The sequence below is a fragment of the Hylaeus anthracinus genome, unplaced genomic scaffold (assembly GCF_026225885.1).
Source record: "Hylaeus anthracinus isolate JK02 unplaced genomic scaffold, UHH_iyHylAnth1.0_haploid 5, whole genome shotgun sequence".
Lineage (NCBI taxonomy): Eukaryota > Metazoa > Arthropoda > Insecta > Hymenoptera > Colletidae > Hylaeus > Hylaeus anthracinus.
In genome coordinates, this window is record NW_026535322.1 from 7,250,406 (window position 1) to 7,270,999 (window position 20,594).

Consider the following 20,594-nt stretch of genomic DNA (forward strand, 5'->3'; position numbering starts at 1 on the left):
AAAGACGAAACCGGGAGCTGGGAGAGGGAAGTAAGAAGAGAAGAAGTAGACGAAGAGGTAGAAGAATAGGAGAGCGAGGAGGGAGGAGAGAGGAGAGAGGAGAGAGGAGAGAGGAGAGACCGGTGACCGGGTCGAGGCGAGCTCGGTCGCGCGTCGCACGAGAACTGTTGCGCGGCCTCAGCCGATGTCGATCGCGCCGTGGGCCTCCGTTCCGAGACCGAACCGAGCGCGTAAACCAGCGAGCAGAGCCGAGAGGGGAGCTGGCATCTACCCGCCGCGCCACGACGCGCAAGGATACAGCTTCGCCGAGAGGAGAAGAGCGCCTCCTCCGCCGCCGACTCAGGCCTGTCTGGCTGCGTGATCCAGCGACTGATCGGGAGGACGTGGCCAACCGGGCCGTCTGTCTGGCCCTTCGACACGCGCTGCGTCGACAGGCTGGCCGACCAGCCGCATCGCATCGTTTTCAATTCACCACGATCCAACAAGAACGCGGGATTCGACCGATTCCAACGACACCGAACGCACGCCGGAGGAGGCTGTTACGAGGGCTGCTCCGTTACCCAAGGTAGACACAGGTAAACCAGGGGGCACGGAACGAATCCTGCCGCCAGGAGGTGGCGTAGGGAGGAAGAGGAGCACCGACCCGGCACGATGCGGCCTAGAGCCGCTGACACGTCGACCGCAGCAGCCCGCAGGCTCCGTTCGTTCCCGGTCGTCCTGCGAGTCACCTGCGTCCTTGCCCTACTGGTCGTCACGTGGATACCGGTCACCGAGGCTGTGGTGAGTGACACCTTCTAATATGTACCAGTCGCGTACCGTTCGTTCGTTGATAAACAACCTGGAATAACGTCGTTAGTGCTCGACGAGCCGTTGACCTCCGCCCCATGTTTATTTTGAACCGCGTGTTCCACGGCCAGGTAGAAAAACTCGCGATACCGTCACACGTGGCTTACTCGTGTTTTTCTGTACCGGATTCCGTAGCGTGGGACAAACGGTTTAACCTTCCCCCGTTTCGAAACTTAATTCAAACAGTCTTCGGTTGTTCGTCGTTCCGCGTGGACGAACTGCGTCGATCTTCGACACTTCCCCCATTTCCAACCACGCAGAGCCGCGTTTTCGTCCAGGTTGTGCGCTGCCGATCGGAATCTTAGGCTAGAATAAACGCTGTACCTGTCGAGGTTGCTGAGAGAGTAACGTGAGTACCAATATATTATTATGGAAATTCGCGAGGACTATATCGGGGACGCGAACATGTTCGGGATATCCACTGTGCTACGATGTGTTCAGTCTCAGCTCGAGTGCTTCATTTCGCTTAAAATACGCCTCAAGGGAATAGTTGATTCATGGCTATATTAATAACCAAAAGATAATTTCCATCCGACTCTAACTCACCTTTCGATAACGAAGCTTTCTGGTCCTCCGTGGTAATACGCAATATTCTCGAAAATAATATGATACGTATTAGTTGGAATATGCAAGAATATAGAAAAGATTGAAAGTAAAGTTCGTGTTGTAACATCTGCAGAATAAAATAAATTCCTATTTAGGTTCAATTTTTGTAGGCACGTTCGCAAAGATTTTATTTTGCATATAGATCCGCAGTTTAATAGTAAGACAGAGATATTGGCTTGTCCAAAAGTTCGCACAGATTTTTATATTTATATTATATTTATTGAATTACATAGGTGCCATTTTGTCCCGTAATCTTTTCGCTTTTTAGGGGTTGTACACGTTTTATTTGCTTTCAACCATTCCGACACAGTCATTGTAATAATTATTCGTAAAGAAACCATTTATTTTAAATGGTTTGTTGTACGAATGCTTCTTACACCGACTTTACACTCAGACCCGTGCCACGAATCAAAAATTGACACGAACTTTCCGGACAAATCAATATTTTCGAAGACAAGCGACATCGCGAAGCTCGATAAAGTTTAATAAAAATGGACGAAACGTTGAGACCATATCGTTAAACAGTTGTACATGAACGATTCCCCAAAAGTACCTCGTTTAATATAACGCGAACTATGCGGAACCGTATCCAATGTTTCCTTCGATTTCTAAACAGCGAATAGTAAAACAGAAACTCCCAAAGCCCCCCTTCGGAGAACCGTTTATTTCCACGGAAAGACCGGCGTATTAATCTGGCAGGCAACGTGTTAATCGAAGTCGACTCGAGCCACTCATTCGGTTACGTAAGAAGTCGGAAGCCTGGGGATGGTGAAAAAGGGAGGGAGGGAGAAAACTATCCAACGGAGTTATCGCGAATTTTCGCGAGATTAAAGTTGGCACGCGAGAAGTTCTCGGGGCCAGCTTGGCAGGGTTTCCGGTCGATCGTCGAAACGACGTTATCGCGTTATCCATCGTAGGAGATGGACGGGATCTTGGCGTGTTTCGCGACTGGGTGATCTAGAAATCGATCGTTGGACGACAGACGAACGTGGGGGACGTTTTATGAACGTAGGTGAGGACAATTTGCCGAAAGACGACGCAACGTCGCATCTGGAGCGACCTAACGTCGTTCCAGCGCTTTTAGGAACGTAATGCGAATGGCAATTCCGCGGCTCGTGCCCACACGACGGTCGCGTGGGAACGCGCAGCGTTCGCCAGTGATCTACGATCAATTCCTCGATCAAGCCGCTAATAAACTGTCCGCCGGGACATTCGAAGTAGCTCGTTTACCGATACCGGTGGTCCTCGACGAGACGAATCGTTCGTTAATCTTTCGATTTTTCAATTCGTCATTGGAAAGATTTATCATTGCAAGAAATTTAATCTGTACACGGTTTTCTAAAAGGGGCTTTTGGATTTTCGTGATACGGTTTCAAACAATTTCTTATTTCCATCAAGGTCGTAATATGTCTATAAATAAACTAGTTTAGAACGATACCATTCTAATTTAATATTAAACTTATTATTAACGATTTACTTATGATTAGATTGTCATCGATCAGGCATTGCAAATTTGCACTCTAGATAGCACAAGTTTATCGATAACGGTTACATAAGTAATTAAAAAGAAAAACTCGTTGTGAATGTATTTATTCGAATTTAATAGTAATCATTACTCTTACGTATCACGATCTTTTGCTCGTAAAATTTCGGGCTGCAAGGGACCCGCAACTAGGTCGAGAACGTCGGGAGTTTCGCAAGTGGTCATTGGCTATAAACATGAGTTTGTTTTGTATTTAAATTTCGCTGGGCGGCGTGCAATGAGCGAGCTCAACGATCCTCGTCATAGTTAATAAGTAAACGCGCACGAATATGGGTCGTATTATCTTTCGCGTGTGCGTATTCGTTACGAGCTGTTTGCCGGAGCAGCATCTTTATTAACGCTTTCACGAAATCGCTGCAATAATCCAAGAATACTGCCCAGATTTCTTCGTTCTCGCTATACTCAGTTTCCAACTCGCAACTCGGTACAAAAATAAATTACACAACGTAACACGTACACCCTCGCTCGTAAATATATGAACACTTACTACATTCGATGAATAATTAACGTACAACGTAAATTATTACTGTACAACTTTTGTTGCTAGATTCTATATCGGATGTGCATTTAACAAAAATTAATAACATCAAATGTTTTGAGTCCCATATTGCCATAGAAAATTTCAGAAAGAATGTTCAACATATCAAACACATTCATGAGCGAAATATTATAAAATAAATGAGATAATATTACTTTGGATACAATGAACAAAATTAATAGTATCTCTATAGTTTTTATCATTACTAATGCGATGTTAGAAATAAAACTATTAATAAAATATATTCGCTAATGCAACATAAACATATCCAAAGATGAACGATATAATTGATACTAATGGATTCGCAACTTTTATTAGATATTTATTTCTATTAAGGAATCGTCCATATACTTCTGAGCGGCGGTGTATACATCAATCTTCAACTGATTTTAAACACTGCACCGTGAAAGAGACGCGAAATGAATCGATTAGTCCCGATAGCAATTTTAACTCTGACGACCGAATTACATCGGCGAAATAGCGGCGATCTACATTTATATCGTCGTGTTCAGTCGAGAGGAGATTAATTTGATGCGAATGAATCAACTTCATCCGATCGTTCTAAAAGTGGTCGTCGGGATAGTTATTCGGTTCGAACGACATCCGACAGATTCCCGCGGAAAAAAAGAAACGTCACCTCGAGGAACAAGGAAACGCGTACGTGTACGTTCGCCTCACGAAGCGTCTCCCTCACCTCCAGCAAACTTGCCGTGCGGCTCGCGCGTGATGTCACAAAACCGTTAAAAGCGTTTATCTTCCGAGCAGAGGTTATGAATAATGTACACCAGTGTATTTTTGCGGTTAGTCGGATATGTACGCAACAATGTAACCCGTTACGCAATCGATTCGTTACTCCCACCCCTTGGATAAATATTCGCGAATTTTTAACGCTCCATCCCTTCCCCTCGTATCTGGTTTCCTGAACGTTTCACGCACAACTTCCGAGGTCGCAGCGATGCGAATGTATTCCGTGCGTTATCTTTCAAATTTTTCTCGCCGATGACCGACCTCGGCTTTCCGTTGCTTGCTTTTAGAGTTTTATGCGCGCTAATTTATGGACCTCGCTTCTTAGAATCGACGCGAAGAAGGGCAAGAGGGTAACGAGAGCATCGGCGTCGAATGCGCGATTTATTTTTCCAAACTGCTGAATCGCGAAACGTGTTCGTTAAAATGAACATCGAAGCAAGTAGTTTCTCGATGAAATTTTCTGTACGTAAAACCGTGAATTACTATGGGGAAAAGAACGATGTTTGGCTACCGTTGCCGGTTACGTGCACTTTTGCGAACGGTTTCAGAGGTAATTGCACCCTTTATATTTAGATACCACGTCAGGGCACCCTGTGCATACGATCGTACTTCCGTTCGTCTGAGTAATTCTGTTCCTCTTAGTATACTCCTTTTCTTTTTTATTCTTCGGACTCGTTTGTACGGTTTCTTTTATAAAACGAACGCTGACGTGCATCAGGAAGTTTCATAAATTTATTAAGTAGTTTAAATCGATCCTCGCAATCGTTCGTACCGACGTGATTTTTAGAAACTTTGAAACTTGCTTTCGTACTCCGTCGCTGATTCAAGGAAAAATCATTGCATACAATCGAATCTGGACCATTGCTCGAACGCCTTGGCTCGCTATCGGTTACATCTTCCTATCTCGTTGAAGTCACCCGGTAAACAAGCGCGTAGGCGATTTCGACGCCCGAACGGACTGGCACATCCTTTTGCGGGAAACATGAAAGGAAAAGAACTCCCGTTGCGCATAGGGCGGAGGACAGTAGCAGGGATGGGAACGAAATATAAACGGTAGGTCAGAAGGTTTACACACCTTTTTTTCTCCGTTTAGACAGCCCGTTGTGCCAGTCGTTCGGTATCGTGAGAAATCGTTCGGTAGTCACGTTTCACTTTCTCGATACTTTAGGCGAAATAATGGATCGGCGTGACAATAAAAGTATACATAAATCTGTTAGACCAGAGAGGAAGTCATAGTGAGAGTGAAAGATTAAATTATGTCTTCACCTCGGAGGAAAACTGTGTCGAGTCCAAATTTGTTGAAAATTTTATGTGACTTTCGATATAATTAATATTAAGTTACATTAGTCCTGTTGAATAAATATAAATTTATCGACATGCCGTGTAGGAAAACACTTTTCAAATTACGTACTTTACAACGGACTTTATTTCTTTGTTATTCTTTTTGGTTCTCCGTATTCGGTATTCTTCTGTAGTCTTCTGAAGTCTTCTACGATCATAAACAATTTATAAACACTCTCTCCCTCTCTCTCTCATCCGCATTCGTCTCATTCGCTCAACTTCACATTCATACATTGCGCGGCTAATTTAAACAGTTTACAGTCCTTTGAGTGCCAAGGAGCGATATTTAAAAAATCAATTTTTCTTTGGGAAAATAACGTCGACATTTAATGCACGCACAAATTTCTTTAGTTAGCCTATAAAATTGACCGAAGTATACATGTGTCTTTGCTTAAAACTCCCTGGCATTTCTCGGATATGCATGAAAATTTCCTCTGGCACTCAAAGGGTTAAGATACCTAAACCTTACATTATCCACTAGTATCAGTAGAGGAAAAATAGTTTGCTTTGCGCTTCGATATTAATTTCTTCCATACAAAAGACAATTAAAAGCAGGAAAATATTCTTCAGGGAAATATTACAGGTTCTATCATTGTTGGAACGAGAAACCTTTTAAGAACGAGAAACAAAGGCTTCCTTTCGGAAAGCAATATTACGAAATGATTCCCAACATGGTCCACCATATGTAGGTTGCCGTTGCTCCGTAGGAAGAGTCTGCCCGCGATAACGATAAACTTTTCCTGTCGCCACGCCGGGACAATCGCTGTCCGAGGATGCACAACTCGTTCGGTCTTTCTCGCGACATGAAGCAATCCTACGACGAGATATATCAATTTGCATGCCATGTACTCCTTGCGCAACGCCCCGATTCGTTTACACCAAATCATTTAAATGAATTTCAATTAATTTTCGATCCACGATACTTTCGCGCCGTCCTTTCCCTTCGTAATAATTCTGGGATATTCGGAGAATAAATCCCGAATGAAAGCAATCGTAGTAAGTCATATTCCTGGCTAAAATAAAATTGACACGTCTGAACGGAGAAATCCAAATCGTGGCAGAATTGTTCCGGACCAGAAATACTTTCGTGAAACGATCCCGTGGAATTTATGTCTAACGGGAGGGCCCATATTTTACACGCGACCAAGACTCGAAACGTCTACGCGAAGCCCACGCTGGTATCCCGGTGCATTTCACACGGTCTTCTCCGTATAATGTACGTTTCCCGCGTTTTCGAAACGCCTCTAGCCCCACGGGTCTTTCGAATTCTACTCCCACTCGAATCCCAGTCCCACCCTAAATCGGGTAAAAATCGGGAAGAAGTGTCCCTCCTGGCCTGCGATGATCCGGTTACGGCAAACGCGTTACTTTCACCGTCTGCCAACCTGGAAATACCATTGGGTCTCGAACTAGTCGCCACCTCTTTTTCCAAAAAGTATTCGCGCCGCTGACGCGTAATAAATTATCCGCTACCTACCTGCCACTGAATTATCGTTAACATTGTCCGTCAGAGTCGCGCGCAGAACCGCTGGAAAAAGCGGAATATACGTCAGGATTTGGGATCCGAGCTGTAAATAAAACACTGTGCTTTATGAGAACACTGTGCAGGATGAGAAAAACAGGTGGAGCTGGGGATGACGTTTGGCGTGCCTCACAAAACGGGTTTTATGACGCGTTATTGAAAATAAACCGATGTTACGTCGGCAGAGTTTAATTTCGTATAGATATGGGACGGTTCTAGAGATTGGGACACTGAAATAAATTAGTATCTTCTTCGATCGTAAAATTTGATTATCGTTAGAGAACTGTCTAAATGTTTACGGTCCTTTGAAGAATGATAACATCATGGAAAAATACATTAAAAATTGTCAGTGCCCGAATTTTCTAAATAAGGAAATATATTAGTGCGTCGGTTATACACGTCCTTAACGGCAAATTGAAATCAGCGTAATTACAATGTCCTTCGCAACGTGAAAAGCTCTTTAGCAGCTGACGGCGTGAGCCGTAGTAAAACGCGTTATACGAATGACATCACGCTCTAGAACTGGTTGTATGCAAATATGCCATTGACCATCATTAACCTCTTTATGTTTATGCTTCGCGACGAACGATTTTTTTCGATTAGACAATGCTCGAGCACCGCCGAAGCTTAACCTCAACGTGCACGAGACAGTCGAATGACAGTCAACAATTCCTACAATTGGAGCGGCCATAGAATTTTAATGTCACCTCGAAAATAGAACACCTAGTTGTCTTCCTCGTAAACGCAACGATTATGCTCGTAACAAATCAATTTTTTTAAAAAGAGAACAAGATTCCGCGGTAGTGTGCTCGTAATTGTTAATTAGCGATTCCGAAACGGTGGATAGATAAATTGTGACGAAACGTAGTGTAGAAAATAACGATCAATCGCTCGGGCGTGTAACGAGCAATTCCAATCGTGACGTCACGCTAATATTTATGCGTTCGCGACACAACACGGTGTATCTATTTACGGTTAGCTGACTTGTAAATTTGAGAAAAGTCCTGCCGCGCGTAACGTTAATTGAATATTAATCGCGATGCGAATGATGCGGTACACGCCGCTCAGGACGTCATCGCTAATTCGATTATTTAGAAAGAAACGAACTCATGTCGGTGAAGTCACGATCTGATCTCATTCGTTGCAAATGCACCGGCTGCGATCGATGGAGAAATTGTAATCGTACGACGTATCCTCTGAGAAATGTGTAAAACAGGTACTTTACCTTGCCATTATTTTCAACGACACTTGAAATACGAGAAGCTTTTCTAATAAAGTATCCAACGTTTTAATGAAACTCGCTCGGAATACAATGCTCGTACATTTCAATTTTTCTTCAAACTATTTTATAGTTTTACTCTTCCGAGAGAAAATTGTGGTTGCACTTCGCACGTCGCTGTGCTGCAGAGGAGACACGGCCGAAGAAAGTCTTTTTTTACACCGCTGAACTGGTTTTCTATTTTTAAATAGAGAAGACCCATGTTTCCAGTTTCTGGAATCATTCTGTATATAGGAGTACGTCACGCTATTGGGGCGGGCAGTATCTCCTATTTCGTTGAAGATAAAGAACGGCGTAGGAAAAGGTTGAACGATATAACGCGATCTATCTTCCCGTGGCCTCGTTTTCTTCGCGAGTATATCACCGCACCTGCGATCCACGCTTCCGCTTTCCTTTTAAATGGAACAATACTCTTCTTTCGATACGTCAATTTCTGTCATGCAACGAATTCGTATAAAAGTTTCTGCGTATGTATTAGGGGAAGAAGTATAGAACTTACGTGCTTACGCGATCGATGGTCCGAACGTCTTCTTGGATAAAACTTGTTAGGAGAATTTAAATACATCGCGCACTTTTCGAATAGTCTCCCGTTGAACTTTCACGTGTAAAATGCTAACCACGATCGATGTATCTAAGAACAAGGATTCTTTTTGAAGAAAGTGTAATTGCTGATGCATCGTTGCATTTATGTAACGAGCCTTGAAACGATAATTTTTCAATTATTTCATCGAGCGTTATTAATAAATCTTTCGTCGGAAGTCGCTCTAAATTGACATAGATGGAGTTTGCGATAAAAGACGAATCAACAATCGTCCTCCGGCAGTTAAAACGTTGCGGGATATTAGTTTCATCGCGCGAAGGCTGCGCGTGACATCACACTCTAAAATAATTTGTTAACAAATGCGTCGCGTACCGTTACCTCATATCTTCAGTTACTTAATTGTTAGTTATTCGAGGCCGTTTCGAGCGATATCGGCCGCGTCAGACCACCGCCGCTTGTTTACGCGATTATGGACCAAAATCGTGTCGACTAAGCGATGACACGACGCGCAATTGAACAGCACCACGGAAATTACAAGCATAAATAAACTTTGAAATTCGCACGCTCGCTACGAACATTCACAATTTCTCCGTTTGATGCAACAGCTCCAGGCGAGCTGAACTATGCAGTTTACGGACGAAAGAAAGGTTCTCGAGGACGCGCGATCGCAAATTTGTAACTTCCACGCACGGCTGAACGTCGGAATTAAAATCTTCGTCGTGCATTACCGAACACCTGCTAAGTAGAACGACAATTTATTTTAATCCGCGGACCGACCACCGACTTTCTCCCCCGAAAATGTTTGAAAATCGAGAAAAGTCCGGTCCGCGACTCCATGATTCAACAAGTAACCGAGAATAATTCAAGCTCTCGGTTACGTGATTTTCATTGCATGGAAGAGTAACGATATCGTTCGTCCGCGGTGCGTATACGCTCGGGCTGGAGATTACATTTTATTGTTTTGTTAACGCCGAGAGGATCCTATCTTTGCTCGCGATACGGCTACAGCCACTCGCGCGCTACGAAAACCAAGCGGCTCCGAGACAGCGTTAAATTCACCGCGAGAAATCGCTTCTTTCTCGAGAGGCGAAATAAAATTTGCGCAAGGATAGTTCACTCGGAAGTTAATTTTTGTTGATGCGAAGTTTCGTTATCGCGATACCTCGAATTTTTCAATGGATAACTATTGTTATAAAATTTCGCGATCGGTTTTGTTATTCGAAACGTTCGAGAAACGATACTCTTTCGCCCTCGTGTTTCTTCTAAACGTTTTCTTTACGTTTTCTTTACGTTTCACGTTTGCTACCCTTCGAGTTCCCTCGCAAACAAGGATCGAGGAATGAGTCTGTCGGGCGCCGACAAGCGGTGGATAACTCATCGGAGAATCCAGGGTCGTTATGGTCGGCACGGTTAGCGCGGTTGGTCCATCGGAGGATCAACGCTTAGGGTCGTCGGGCGCCGAAGCCGCGAGTGACATCACGCAGTCGAGTTATTTATTACGAACGTGAATGAAACAGTTCAGCGTGACAATCGGAGATAATGGAGAAGCTCTCGGAGGGAGAACAGGCGGTCTGTTTACGAACAGCTACCGATAACCCGATGTATTCCGTTTATAGGCGCGCTAGAGTTCACCCCTTTCCCCTTTAACAACGGGACACCGTGCTCCTATCCGATCCGTTCTCGGTCCCCGTTTCTGGGTAAACGGTCGAAAAAAAAAGGAACTCCAAAATTAATGAACCGCGCGCAGAGTTTATCGCCACGAGTCGACACAGTGATTCCTCGTCGTGCAGCAGCACCCTGGCTTGAAAGTTCGAAGCTATACCGCGCCACGAATGCTTGCCGATAGATTCGTTCAATTTTTCATTTTTATAGATTCTTAGATCGGCGGTAGCGTTAGGGTGTCTTTCGAGGATCACCTTGGACCAACATAATTCCTTTTATATTCGCACGTTTATCTACGGTTTGATATCCAGTGTTTTCGTTTTACTATCGCCACTTCGTCGAAAGGGTCAGAAAATGTCAGAAAGAAATCAAAGCTAGGAGCAGGTCGCCACCGTGGATCGATTTCGTCGAATCGAATTATCAAGTATTTATCGTTCGTATTTCTTGTCACGCAGTGTTTATCAGCCGTGGCAATCGACTATCGCGATATAGCCGTGATTAGTAACTATGTGACAGAATGTATTTAATTATTCCAAGTAAGCCTGTCCCTGGAAGGTCAGAAATCTTCTGGTTACGCAATCGTCGTTTATCGCGTATATTTCAAACGCTGATTCATAGAATTAAGATAAAACGCCTCTCATTCATGAAAGTGCCCGTAAATGAGACGGGAGAATATTGACAATCCTCTACGAAATATATTATACAAATATTACCGATAGTAATCAAGCAGTCGAGGAGTGTATTTGCAGTTGCCCGAGTATTTATCTAGTAAAAGCGAACCCGACGAGTACCGCGGTCGATAAACTCGAAGACCGACCGGAAAATAATCGCGCGGATGCAAATGTCTATTGCATCCCGTTTTCGTTAAGTGTCGCCGCGCTAACGAGGTCCGAGAATTTATTCGGAGCGCATCGACGCCGCCAGCGTCATAAGCTTACCCGCAATCGACTGCGCATCCCCAGCAAAGATTTCGCTGATCCCGAGCGAATTTATCAATTCGTGAGTTACATCAGGCGCGAGTAACGGTGTCACGAGCGTTACAACGACGCGCTCGATCTATGTAGGACGTCTAAGGGTGGACGCAATCTATCTCTTACGAAACGTGTAACCTCGATACACACTATCGGAGAAACTCTGGAGTTCAAGGGGTCCCGATGTGTACCGTTCTCCTAGGACCGCGCAGTGCTCGCGAGTCGTTGGCTGAACATACGATTTTCGTATCACGTTCACCGCCTCGATACCGCGAATCTTTAGATCCCGCTCCTTTATATTCACCGGTTTACACTCGGGATTTTTCTGCAGGCTAGGTGATCGACTAGGCTCTTGAAATTTTCCGCGTTTATTCGTACATGTATGCACAGGATTATTTTGAATTCACGAGTGTCTCACTCTATTTGGGGTAGTTTCCGAGAGCATAGTCGGGGCTTGGTATTTACTTTTGAAAGGTTGTCCCACTTCTATGATCACTACTGTGTACGATTGTTTATTTGTTTACTATTTTAACACGTTGATTGCCGCCCTCGTACGAGCGACAGTGTTTTTCACTAAAGAATTCAAAAGATTAATTCTGAATGGTAGACATCAAAGGAGACGAATTTAAATAAAATTCATGAATTTGGATGTCGTTACAAAAATGAATACGTAGACTCCAATGATGCTTAATCTTAGCAGAAATTTTCAAGAATATTTCGACAGTCAACGTGGTAGTATGTAATGTAGCTTTCAATCGAAAATATCCACACACGAACTGTGTTTTTAAAGGGAGGTTTTTAAAAGGGGTGATTGCTACCGCATAATATTAGGTGTACAAATAAGTTCGGTGCCTTTTTATCATATACTCGATGTTTATTTATAAGAAAAAGAAATACACGTCACGTTTCAAAGTAATCGCCATTACTTTCTACACACTTCTTCCGCTTTTCGGGTTGTTGGCGGATTCCATTTCTATAAAAAGATGGTGGTTTCGACTTCTTCGAAAGACTCGAAGTGAGAAGCATCTAAGTGGTGTCGTTCTTAGTAGCCTCAGCAGCATTTTTCTTCAACTCAAATTGCAAAAAGAATGACAATGTTTAATGTGCTCTTTCTATATACCAATTAGGGTAAAGTTACATAGTGAATTTAGTAGCGTGTAGCTAATAACTTAAGACACCGATTGGCGGGAACAAAATTTCAATTTGAAATGTAATTACAGCTGAGTGTATGTAAAGGCATCGAACTTATTTGTACATCTAATAGTTCATATATCAACTATTCTAAACGAGCCACCTCCAAATCGACCTAACCTCCGTTAAAATTCGACATCTGAAATTAATAATTGAACCGTTCGCGCGTCACGCTCCACGACCGGGATTTTCGTCGCGTCTCCGGCCCCGTAACTTCGTGTGCAACGAAACGCGAGCGCATCGGGAACGTCGCTTCTTCCTGGTTTAATTTATCGACGACACGTGAGGGGGAAAAATATCTGGCTTATACACATCCAGTTCCGAAAACGCATCCCGGCTGGACGAGCGTTGCCTGCGCGGAAATAGAAACGGATATGCGGTCGGTACGCGCCCTATTTTTGGGAATCGATCCAGCGATCGCTGCCTACCGCGGAGGAATTCCTGGATCCCTTTTGTCGCGAGCCTAATCGCTCGTTGCTTCCACCCGCGGTCGTTATTTTTCGTTCGATCGCGTCCAACCGAACGGAGCTGATTTTCGACACAGAAAAAGACGAATTCGCGCGATTTTTTTCAGGCCCCTGGGACTACTCGACGATGAGTACGAAATATACGAAAGCTTGATCGAACGCTGTTATGTCAATGCAAACGAACATTCTCCGATATTTTTATCATTCTTATATTGCAATGGTCTCTCCAGCTACATCTCAGGACCCTTAACCCTTCTCAAGAGAGATAATTACGTTAGGTTTAATTTATTTGGACCTCGAAGTGTCGATAAAATGATCGTCGATGAGGTAAAAGCGACCTGATTCTCGGATCTCAAATTGGAGATCTCATCTTCGAAGTGAATCTATGTTTAGCATCGGTGGCAGTAGAATGCTAAGAAAGCATCTCGAGATGCTGGAAAAAAGGCCTCGATTGCAAACGATTAATCTCTGTGTATTCTACTCGGATGCCTTGTCGTAAAAGTTCATACGAAGTTTACACGAGGCGCGTAAACGTACCTGAACGTGACTTTCTGGAATTATACACGTCATCGAATCGATACTTGAACGCGAACGAACCGCACTAAAATTGATTTCGATACTAGTTGCCGTGCAAACGTTCCCGGTTGTTGAAAGTTTCTTGGCATTCCGCATCGCTTAATTGGATAATCATTCGGCTCTGGAAGCTTTTCGCTTTCCAGGGTTGCCAGGATTGATAAGAACGATCTTCGCCGAGTCGTCAGCTTTTATTTTTGTGCAGAAAACGACACGAGCGCGCAACCCGTGTATCTCTCGGGGCTACATTGAATTATTAACCTTAATCACTCGCCGACGTATTAAGTAACGCGTTATCGCTTGAAACTTCCGTTTTCACCTCGACACGCGATCTCGGAGCGCTACTCGCCGCTGAAACGGTACTGATCGCGACTTTTTTTATTCGACCGAAAGAACTCGCCGAACGATAATTACGTATACTACGTTTTTTTAAAGAAATCGAATGAAAATGTTTCGACATTGATAATCTTTTCGTTTTCGAACAGCCAAAATTCATGTCCCGTTGTATGGTAAAAAGTGACGCGACGAAATTTATGGTTAGTAACAAAATAAGCTTACAAAATATTAACAATCATCGCTTGATTTTGTCTGTACAATTTTGTTCATATTTTGACACTCGTGTTTCAACGAGTTTGAAAATAGTTGAAGTAGAAGCTCTTATTTTCTCGTTAAGGAAATATTCGTTTAACAGTTAAATCTGGAAAACTTCTCCGTTCAATATGAATTTTAATATCATTCGTACAAGTTTAACCCTTTCGGTGCTGAACACTCTTGATCAAAGCACTCCACGTGGACAACGCACGCGTAACTATTTGATTAAAAACAATAAATTTAAAGCATAGCTTAGAAGATCAATAAATTTAGATATTTCAACTTGTATGGGACAACAATAAAATATGGAAACACTGACAATTGTGTCTCAAGCATGATCCTCACTGATAGAGCTTTGTCGTACCCAAAGGGTCGAATTTAATATTCACCACCACAAATATCTTCGCTTGATTCGCGCGCCATTATCGGGCCGGGAGTCATCTATCATCGCATTTGTAGATCGACGATCGAAGGCCAACGATGCCAATGGCGTTAGAGCAATAGCGGTTAACGACGACAAATTCCATCGACGAGGAATGCAGGAACTCGAACGCGAGAATTGATGCGTGTCTTCCGTAAACGATTGAACGTTCGAGCAGCGTTTCCCAAACAGCGACATCGGCAAACACTCCGTAACAACTCCAGACAATTAATAATTAATAATTCAGCAAATATAATGAAACTCTAGAATTCTACGTTTTATCCATCGACCATTTGATTTTCGCAAATAAACTTTAATCGTACGTCACTTCCGTTTCGAGAATTAGATCGCGACGAATGCAACGGTTTCCTTCGACAATTTGTCAAACGAAAAGTAATTCTTTAATCGAATAAAGTTTTGGGAAACGCTGGATTTGAAAGAGCGCCGCTGCGTCGAAGGTTGACGTCATAATTGGCGCCAATGTTGCGTTTACATGGTCAGAGTCGGTGAAGCTAAACTTGACACTCGACCCTTGAGCTAGAAACGCGCGCGACCGATTAGAATTGGATCGAAACGTTTAGGGTTACACGGGAGTTCAATGCTAAGTGCAAACAGTGAACGATGAGTGCAGTCGTGACGTGTTTGTCGAGACATCTTCGAGAAAACACTCGTCACATTCGAGGCATAGACCGTTGAAATATTTTTTTAAGCGTTACGCGTACACGGTAGCATGCATAGATCGTTTCGCGAAAAGATTAATTACTTCGCTACTGTGATTAACAGAATTTAACGGTTTAAGAAATTCCTGGTCGGATGTTTCGAACGAACGCAGTTTCTGTCGGGTCGCAGAAATTCGTAGAGCGGTTCGTTAATTTTGAAAGTAATTATTTCGCACACAATCAAACTTCACGATAAAAACCTGTAGGTGAATTTTCAATTTACCCTTCGTTGGAACCCTGAGTAGATTAAACGATACGTTCACTCGTTAGTTTGCAAACACGTTTCGTTAAACATTTAGGGAATCAATGATTACAATCAGTTATTGTAATATTCGCTTTGCTTTAATCGCGTTATCGTCTGCAGTGTACACGTAAATTTTTCTTTTTAATCGAAACAGAAATGGAGGTTCAGAGGTCGGGGATGAATAACCGCGTTTCGCTAGTACCGTGACAAACGATTACCGACAAAGGGAAGCCTAAAAAAGCTCTCTCTGTTCGGTGCACCGCATGTTGTTCATTAACGTTCAAGATCGTAAATCATTGACATCATCCTACCCAGTCATTCATGGCTGAGATATTCCACCATGTATCATCGATTATTGACCACATCTCTTTCTTTACTCTTGAGCATAATGAACTGGAAGCGATTATGGTGTCATCGTTATTACGGTATTAGCATTCATGATAAAAAGTCGAATCATTTTTCTTAGCCACCCTGAATGTCTTCTTTATTTGCCCTCTCACCCAATATTTCTATAGAGTCATCCACGTGTCCACGCGCGAACTCGAATTCTTACGAGTATTCAAAGTGCTTTCAAGAATTTTATTTTTAAATCTTTCTATATTTTTCTATATTTTTCAATATTTGTAGATCATTTCGTTGGACCTTTTAGCTTCTTCATTTTTCATTTTCATGTGTATCCGGTGTTCAGGTATTGTTATTAAAAAATAAATTCCTAGTGAAAAGATTAATTTGAATTTCGGACAACTCGCATAAGCCTGTCCACGAGTCGGAGCATGCGCCCAATGGGTTCCCCTACTCCGAGCCCGTTAGGCTGCGCGTTTAACAAAGGCGCAGATGCCTCAGTTCGTTGTGCTCTTCGCTCTGCTACAGACCGTGTGTCTCTCTCTCGGTTGTGTCGCGTGGAAGGGGAAGGAGGAGCGTGGGGGAGCCTCTCCTGGACAGGCCTGGTTCAAGTTCACACGTCACGTATCGTTTCTCACCCATTACTTCTCATTTTCAAGTAAGAATTCTCTCTAGTTTCATACATTTAATTACTTCAGCATACAAATTTCTGTGAACATTTCAATATTCGTAGTTATTTATGACATCTAATCGTTTCGAAAACAGTGAATTTCGTGTTATTTTAAATTTCCTTAAACCGTGATAATTCTCTCGAAGCTTGTTGTCAGTTTGCTAAAGTTAATGCAGTTTAAAAAAAAAAACTATCCAGAGCGGTCCCATTCAGGCAACCTTAGTAGAATAGAAAAACTAACTTATACTAAATTCTAATTTTTATTTCGTCCTAAAATATCCAAACGTTGCAAAGCCAACAAGTATCGCGTAATTCGGTTCGACCAATTATCCAGTCGTGAAAAAGCTCGCGCGTATATCGTGTGACGTGTCGCGAATAATGCGACGAAAAGAAGAAACTTGACGAAATAGAGCAAGAAAACGAAGGCGCCTTTACGTAATTACTTCCTCTTCTCGATCAAAAGGGGGCGAGAAAGCGCGACGTTGAATAATAACGTTCGAGGGTATCGATGGCGAGATCGACGCCCGAAGCTCGTATTTACCGCCGCGATTACCGATCGATCGACCTCTCCCCACACAGACGAATCGATACGCGAGCACGAGGCGATTCACGTGCAACCATACGCACACGTGGACCTCTTTTATGGAGGGTCAGCGTTCCCATTGGCAGATATAGCCTCGCGACGTGTCGGACCCTCGATTACAGCGATTCTCGATTCACGGAGCTATAGATGCAATCTATATCGTCCTCGAACCTGCTAGAAACCTAAATTGAGCCATCTCGGCGGACCTTAGATCGTCCTTTCGCTACCTGCAATTATTCGATACAGGACGCACTTGCACGTGCCTTTCGAAACGTTTCGATTTTCAGTTTTCTTTAAATTAAAGTAGCAAGAATTACGAAATGTCGCCAATATTTAATTTATCGTTTCTTTAGATTTCCTTTTTGGAGATTTGTAGTTTCGTCCATCTCCTTTCGGCGCCGTTGCCTTTCAAGATGATTGATTTAAGGTTATTCAAGCACGAGTACAACACAGAATTAATTTAATATATAGAAACGTTCGCACGTTTCAATTTTAATGCCGGGGGCTTGTAGGAAGTTACCTCTAATATTCACTTTTCGCAGCACTTGATGATGAAAATACAGGTAGTTTGAATTTATAATTGCACTCGTGCTGCAAGCTCGAACTGCGGACACACCTGCTGGCACTTCCGCTGCGCGCACTCGAAACTCAGTTAATGCAAATTAATAGCCAATTTATGCAGTATTAATTTCAAGGCGCGAGTTTCTATCGGTCCGGAAACACGATATTAAAGGACGCCGCTAATAATGCCGGAGTAATCGGGTTACTGATAACAGGAAACGTACCGGAAGCGTATGCTAATTTTTGTTTTTTTTTTAAATTTAATTTCTCTGCTTTCGAAAATATTCAATTCGATATTTTACTATCGACGCGAAGATGAAATTGTCTTGGGATGAGCATCTAATAAATAAAAGGTTTTCCAAAAGAGACTTTCTTTTTTTTCTTTCCGATATAAAAACTAAAATTCCAAAGCCTCTTTTCGGAAGCCCTTTATTTCCACTCGTATTTTAAATTCTAAACGTCAATGAACGAGTAACGAGGCTAAATTAGAAGAATTTTATCCATCTCGGAGTCGATAGGACTCTAAGCAGGGCCGCCACGGGAAGAAATCGAATCAAAGGGTCCAGAATTAGAAAAAACGGTCGAAGGGGGTGGGGGGCGAAAAAACGCGAAACGAAGAACAATATTTTATGCAAGCCGGTCGATCAATTTTTGTCCTACTGGAGGCCTGAAAAAGGTAGCAAAAGGCATTGTAGGGCTCCGCTGTAAAAAGAACAAAAGAAGCTCGGACGAGGAAAGGACTCGAAGCGTAATCCGCGTTTCCCAACGCGCAGTGAGTTTGCATAACGACAGGCTGTCTCCCTCCCCCCCCCCCTGATGCTTATCCACTTACAAAATCCCTAGTATCGTCGTCCAGTTTTTGCCCTGCGAATTTTTACCAGACACCCCTTTTCAGCCTTCAGAAAACTAGCAAACTCAAATTAAGTCGTCCTAATTAGAAGATAAACGTAGTAGAAGCTCAATTAAAATTGCCAAATTAATCTTCTGCTCGTTGCACCCGCAACCCGACCTAGCAATTTCACAAAAGCCCTGATTTCGAACGAGTAAGACCTATTAATACTCGACGAGTGCCTGTTAAAAACGAATTCCACCCGTTTAGAATTTCTCCTTTCTTTACGTTTTGCCCCCGACCGCCGTTAAATATGAAAAATGGCGCCTTTCAATCACCGAAGCCTGTCGATCGCGAGCGGAAAGAGGGAGATCCGTGGAACGCTCGGTTGGAACGAAATTTCACGGAGCAAAGGTGAGAGAAAAACGAGACGAAAACGAAGGAATACCGGTCCGGGTGGAAAAGGTCGCGGGTGCAGCGACGGAATACAAGAGGAAAGGGAGTACGGGTAACGAGGATGATCGGGGCGAAGTAGCGAAAGGAAGAATCGACTTGGACCACCTGAACGCGAATTTAAGAAATTAAAGAGGTAAAAAGGAAGCCCGGCAACGTTGTCGCGGAACCTGTCTGGTAACGCGCCGCGTCATTCGACGTTACGAAGCGGAATATAGTCGAAGAATATAATTCGTCCTTCTCGAACCTTTGAGGGCGTCGATACCTTTCACGTGTAGAAATCATCGTAGGGAGAGTTTGAACCCTCAGAGTCGAAGCAAAGTAAAAATAACATGTGTGACCTCCTATATATATTTATTCGTACAGAATTTGTCTAGAAATTTAGTGGAATTAATGGTCCATGTAGATATAGGAATCGTGTGAATTTTTGTTTTATTTTACGATGAACTTTGGAGATATAAAGACAAACAGAGAAGATCGTTGAAAAATGATTGAAAAGTGATCGAGGGTGGGTATTTTCTTCCATATCAATTTTTCCTTTTTTTCTCCAGTCTGGAGAACGAGAACGAGTGACTAAAAAGAAACGCAAAGATGCTATAATTCACGAAACAGCTTACGTAACTATGCCGACACACGTACTCCGCGTGCGCGAAATTCAATCACTTATGCAAGGTTTGGTAATCACTTGATTTTTTTGCTCGGATACTTTATAACTCCCGTTGTGCCTGTGTCGGCTCCTCGCATTGGACGATGACTCGTTCTCTCTGAACAGAGAGGATCGTGCAGTGGCGCGCCCCAAAATACTTGCCGAGGTCTCGTGACGCTCTATCGAGAAAGATAGAAGACAACTTTATTTAACTTTCTCTCGTAAAATTACGTCCTCTTCGAGATTCGTTTCAAACATTTTTTCAAATTTCAACAAACAACGAATGTACGTCGAAGAAAACCAAAAATGATAAGAGGTGACCACGGATAACCATGGATGAATTTTGCTGGGAATTTAATCAGATCTGTATTAAACTCTTTTAACTTAAAAATTATATATTAATTAAAAAAAAAAGGGAAATAAGTATTCCTCCAAAAACTGGTAATTCGCGGTAAATTTTACGGATCACTTCGTTCCTGGGCGCGCCACTGGCACGACGTGCCCTGAGATCGATGTAACGGGAGGTAAAAAAGAAAGAAAAAATTAGTCGAAGGAGATGCTGTGGCCAGGCAAGATATACACGTACCGACAGTCTGCCCACGATTCCGCTCGGCCAGCGTCATCCGGACGCTTAATATTACTGCACATTATGCAGATTCCGAGGACTGGATCCTCTTCGTCCTCTCTTCGGCCCCTGGGCTCGTTTCA

The 20,594-nt window shown here is 43.1% G+C and overlaps 1 protein-coding gene across 2 annotated transcripts in view; it reads left to right on the plus strand.

The window, feature by feature from the left end:
* The first annotated feature begins 230 nt into the window (after positions 1–230).
* Positions 231–20,594, plus strand: part of LOC128895684 (collagen alpha-2(IV) chain-like) — a 61,525-nt gene continuing 41,161 nt past the window's right edge. The window contains exon 1 of one of the 2 annotated variants that reach the window (XM_054158484.1): positions 231–780. In XM_054158484.1, the coding sequence (XP_054014459.1) occupies positions 652–780 (129 nt within the window). In that variant the 5' untranslated portion in view covers positions 231–651. Of the gene's footprint in view, positions 781–1,053; positions 1,196–20,594 lie in introns of those variants that run through there. The other variant, XM_054158485.1, reaches the window with a different exon arrangement.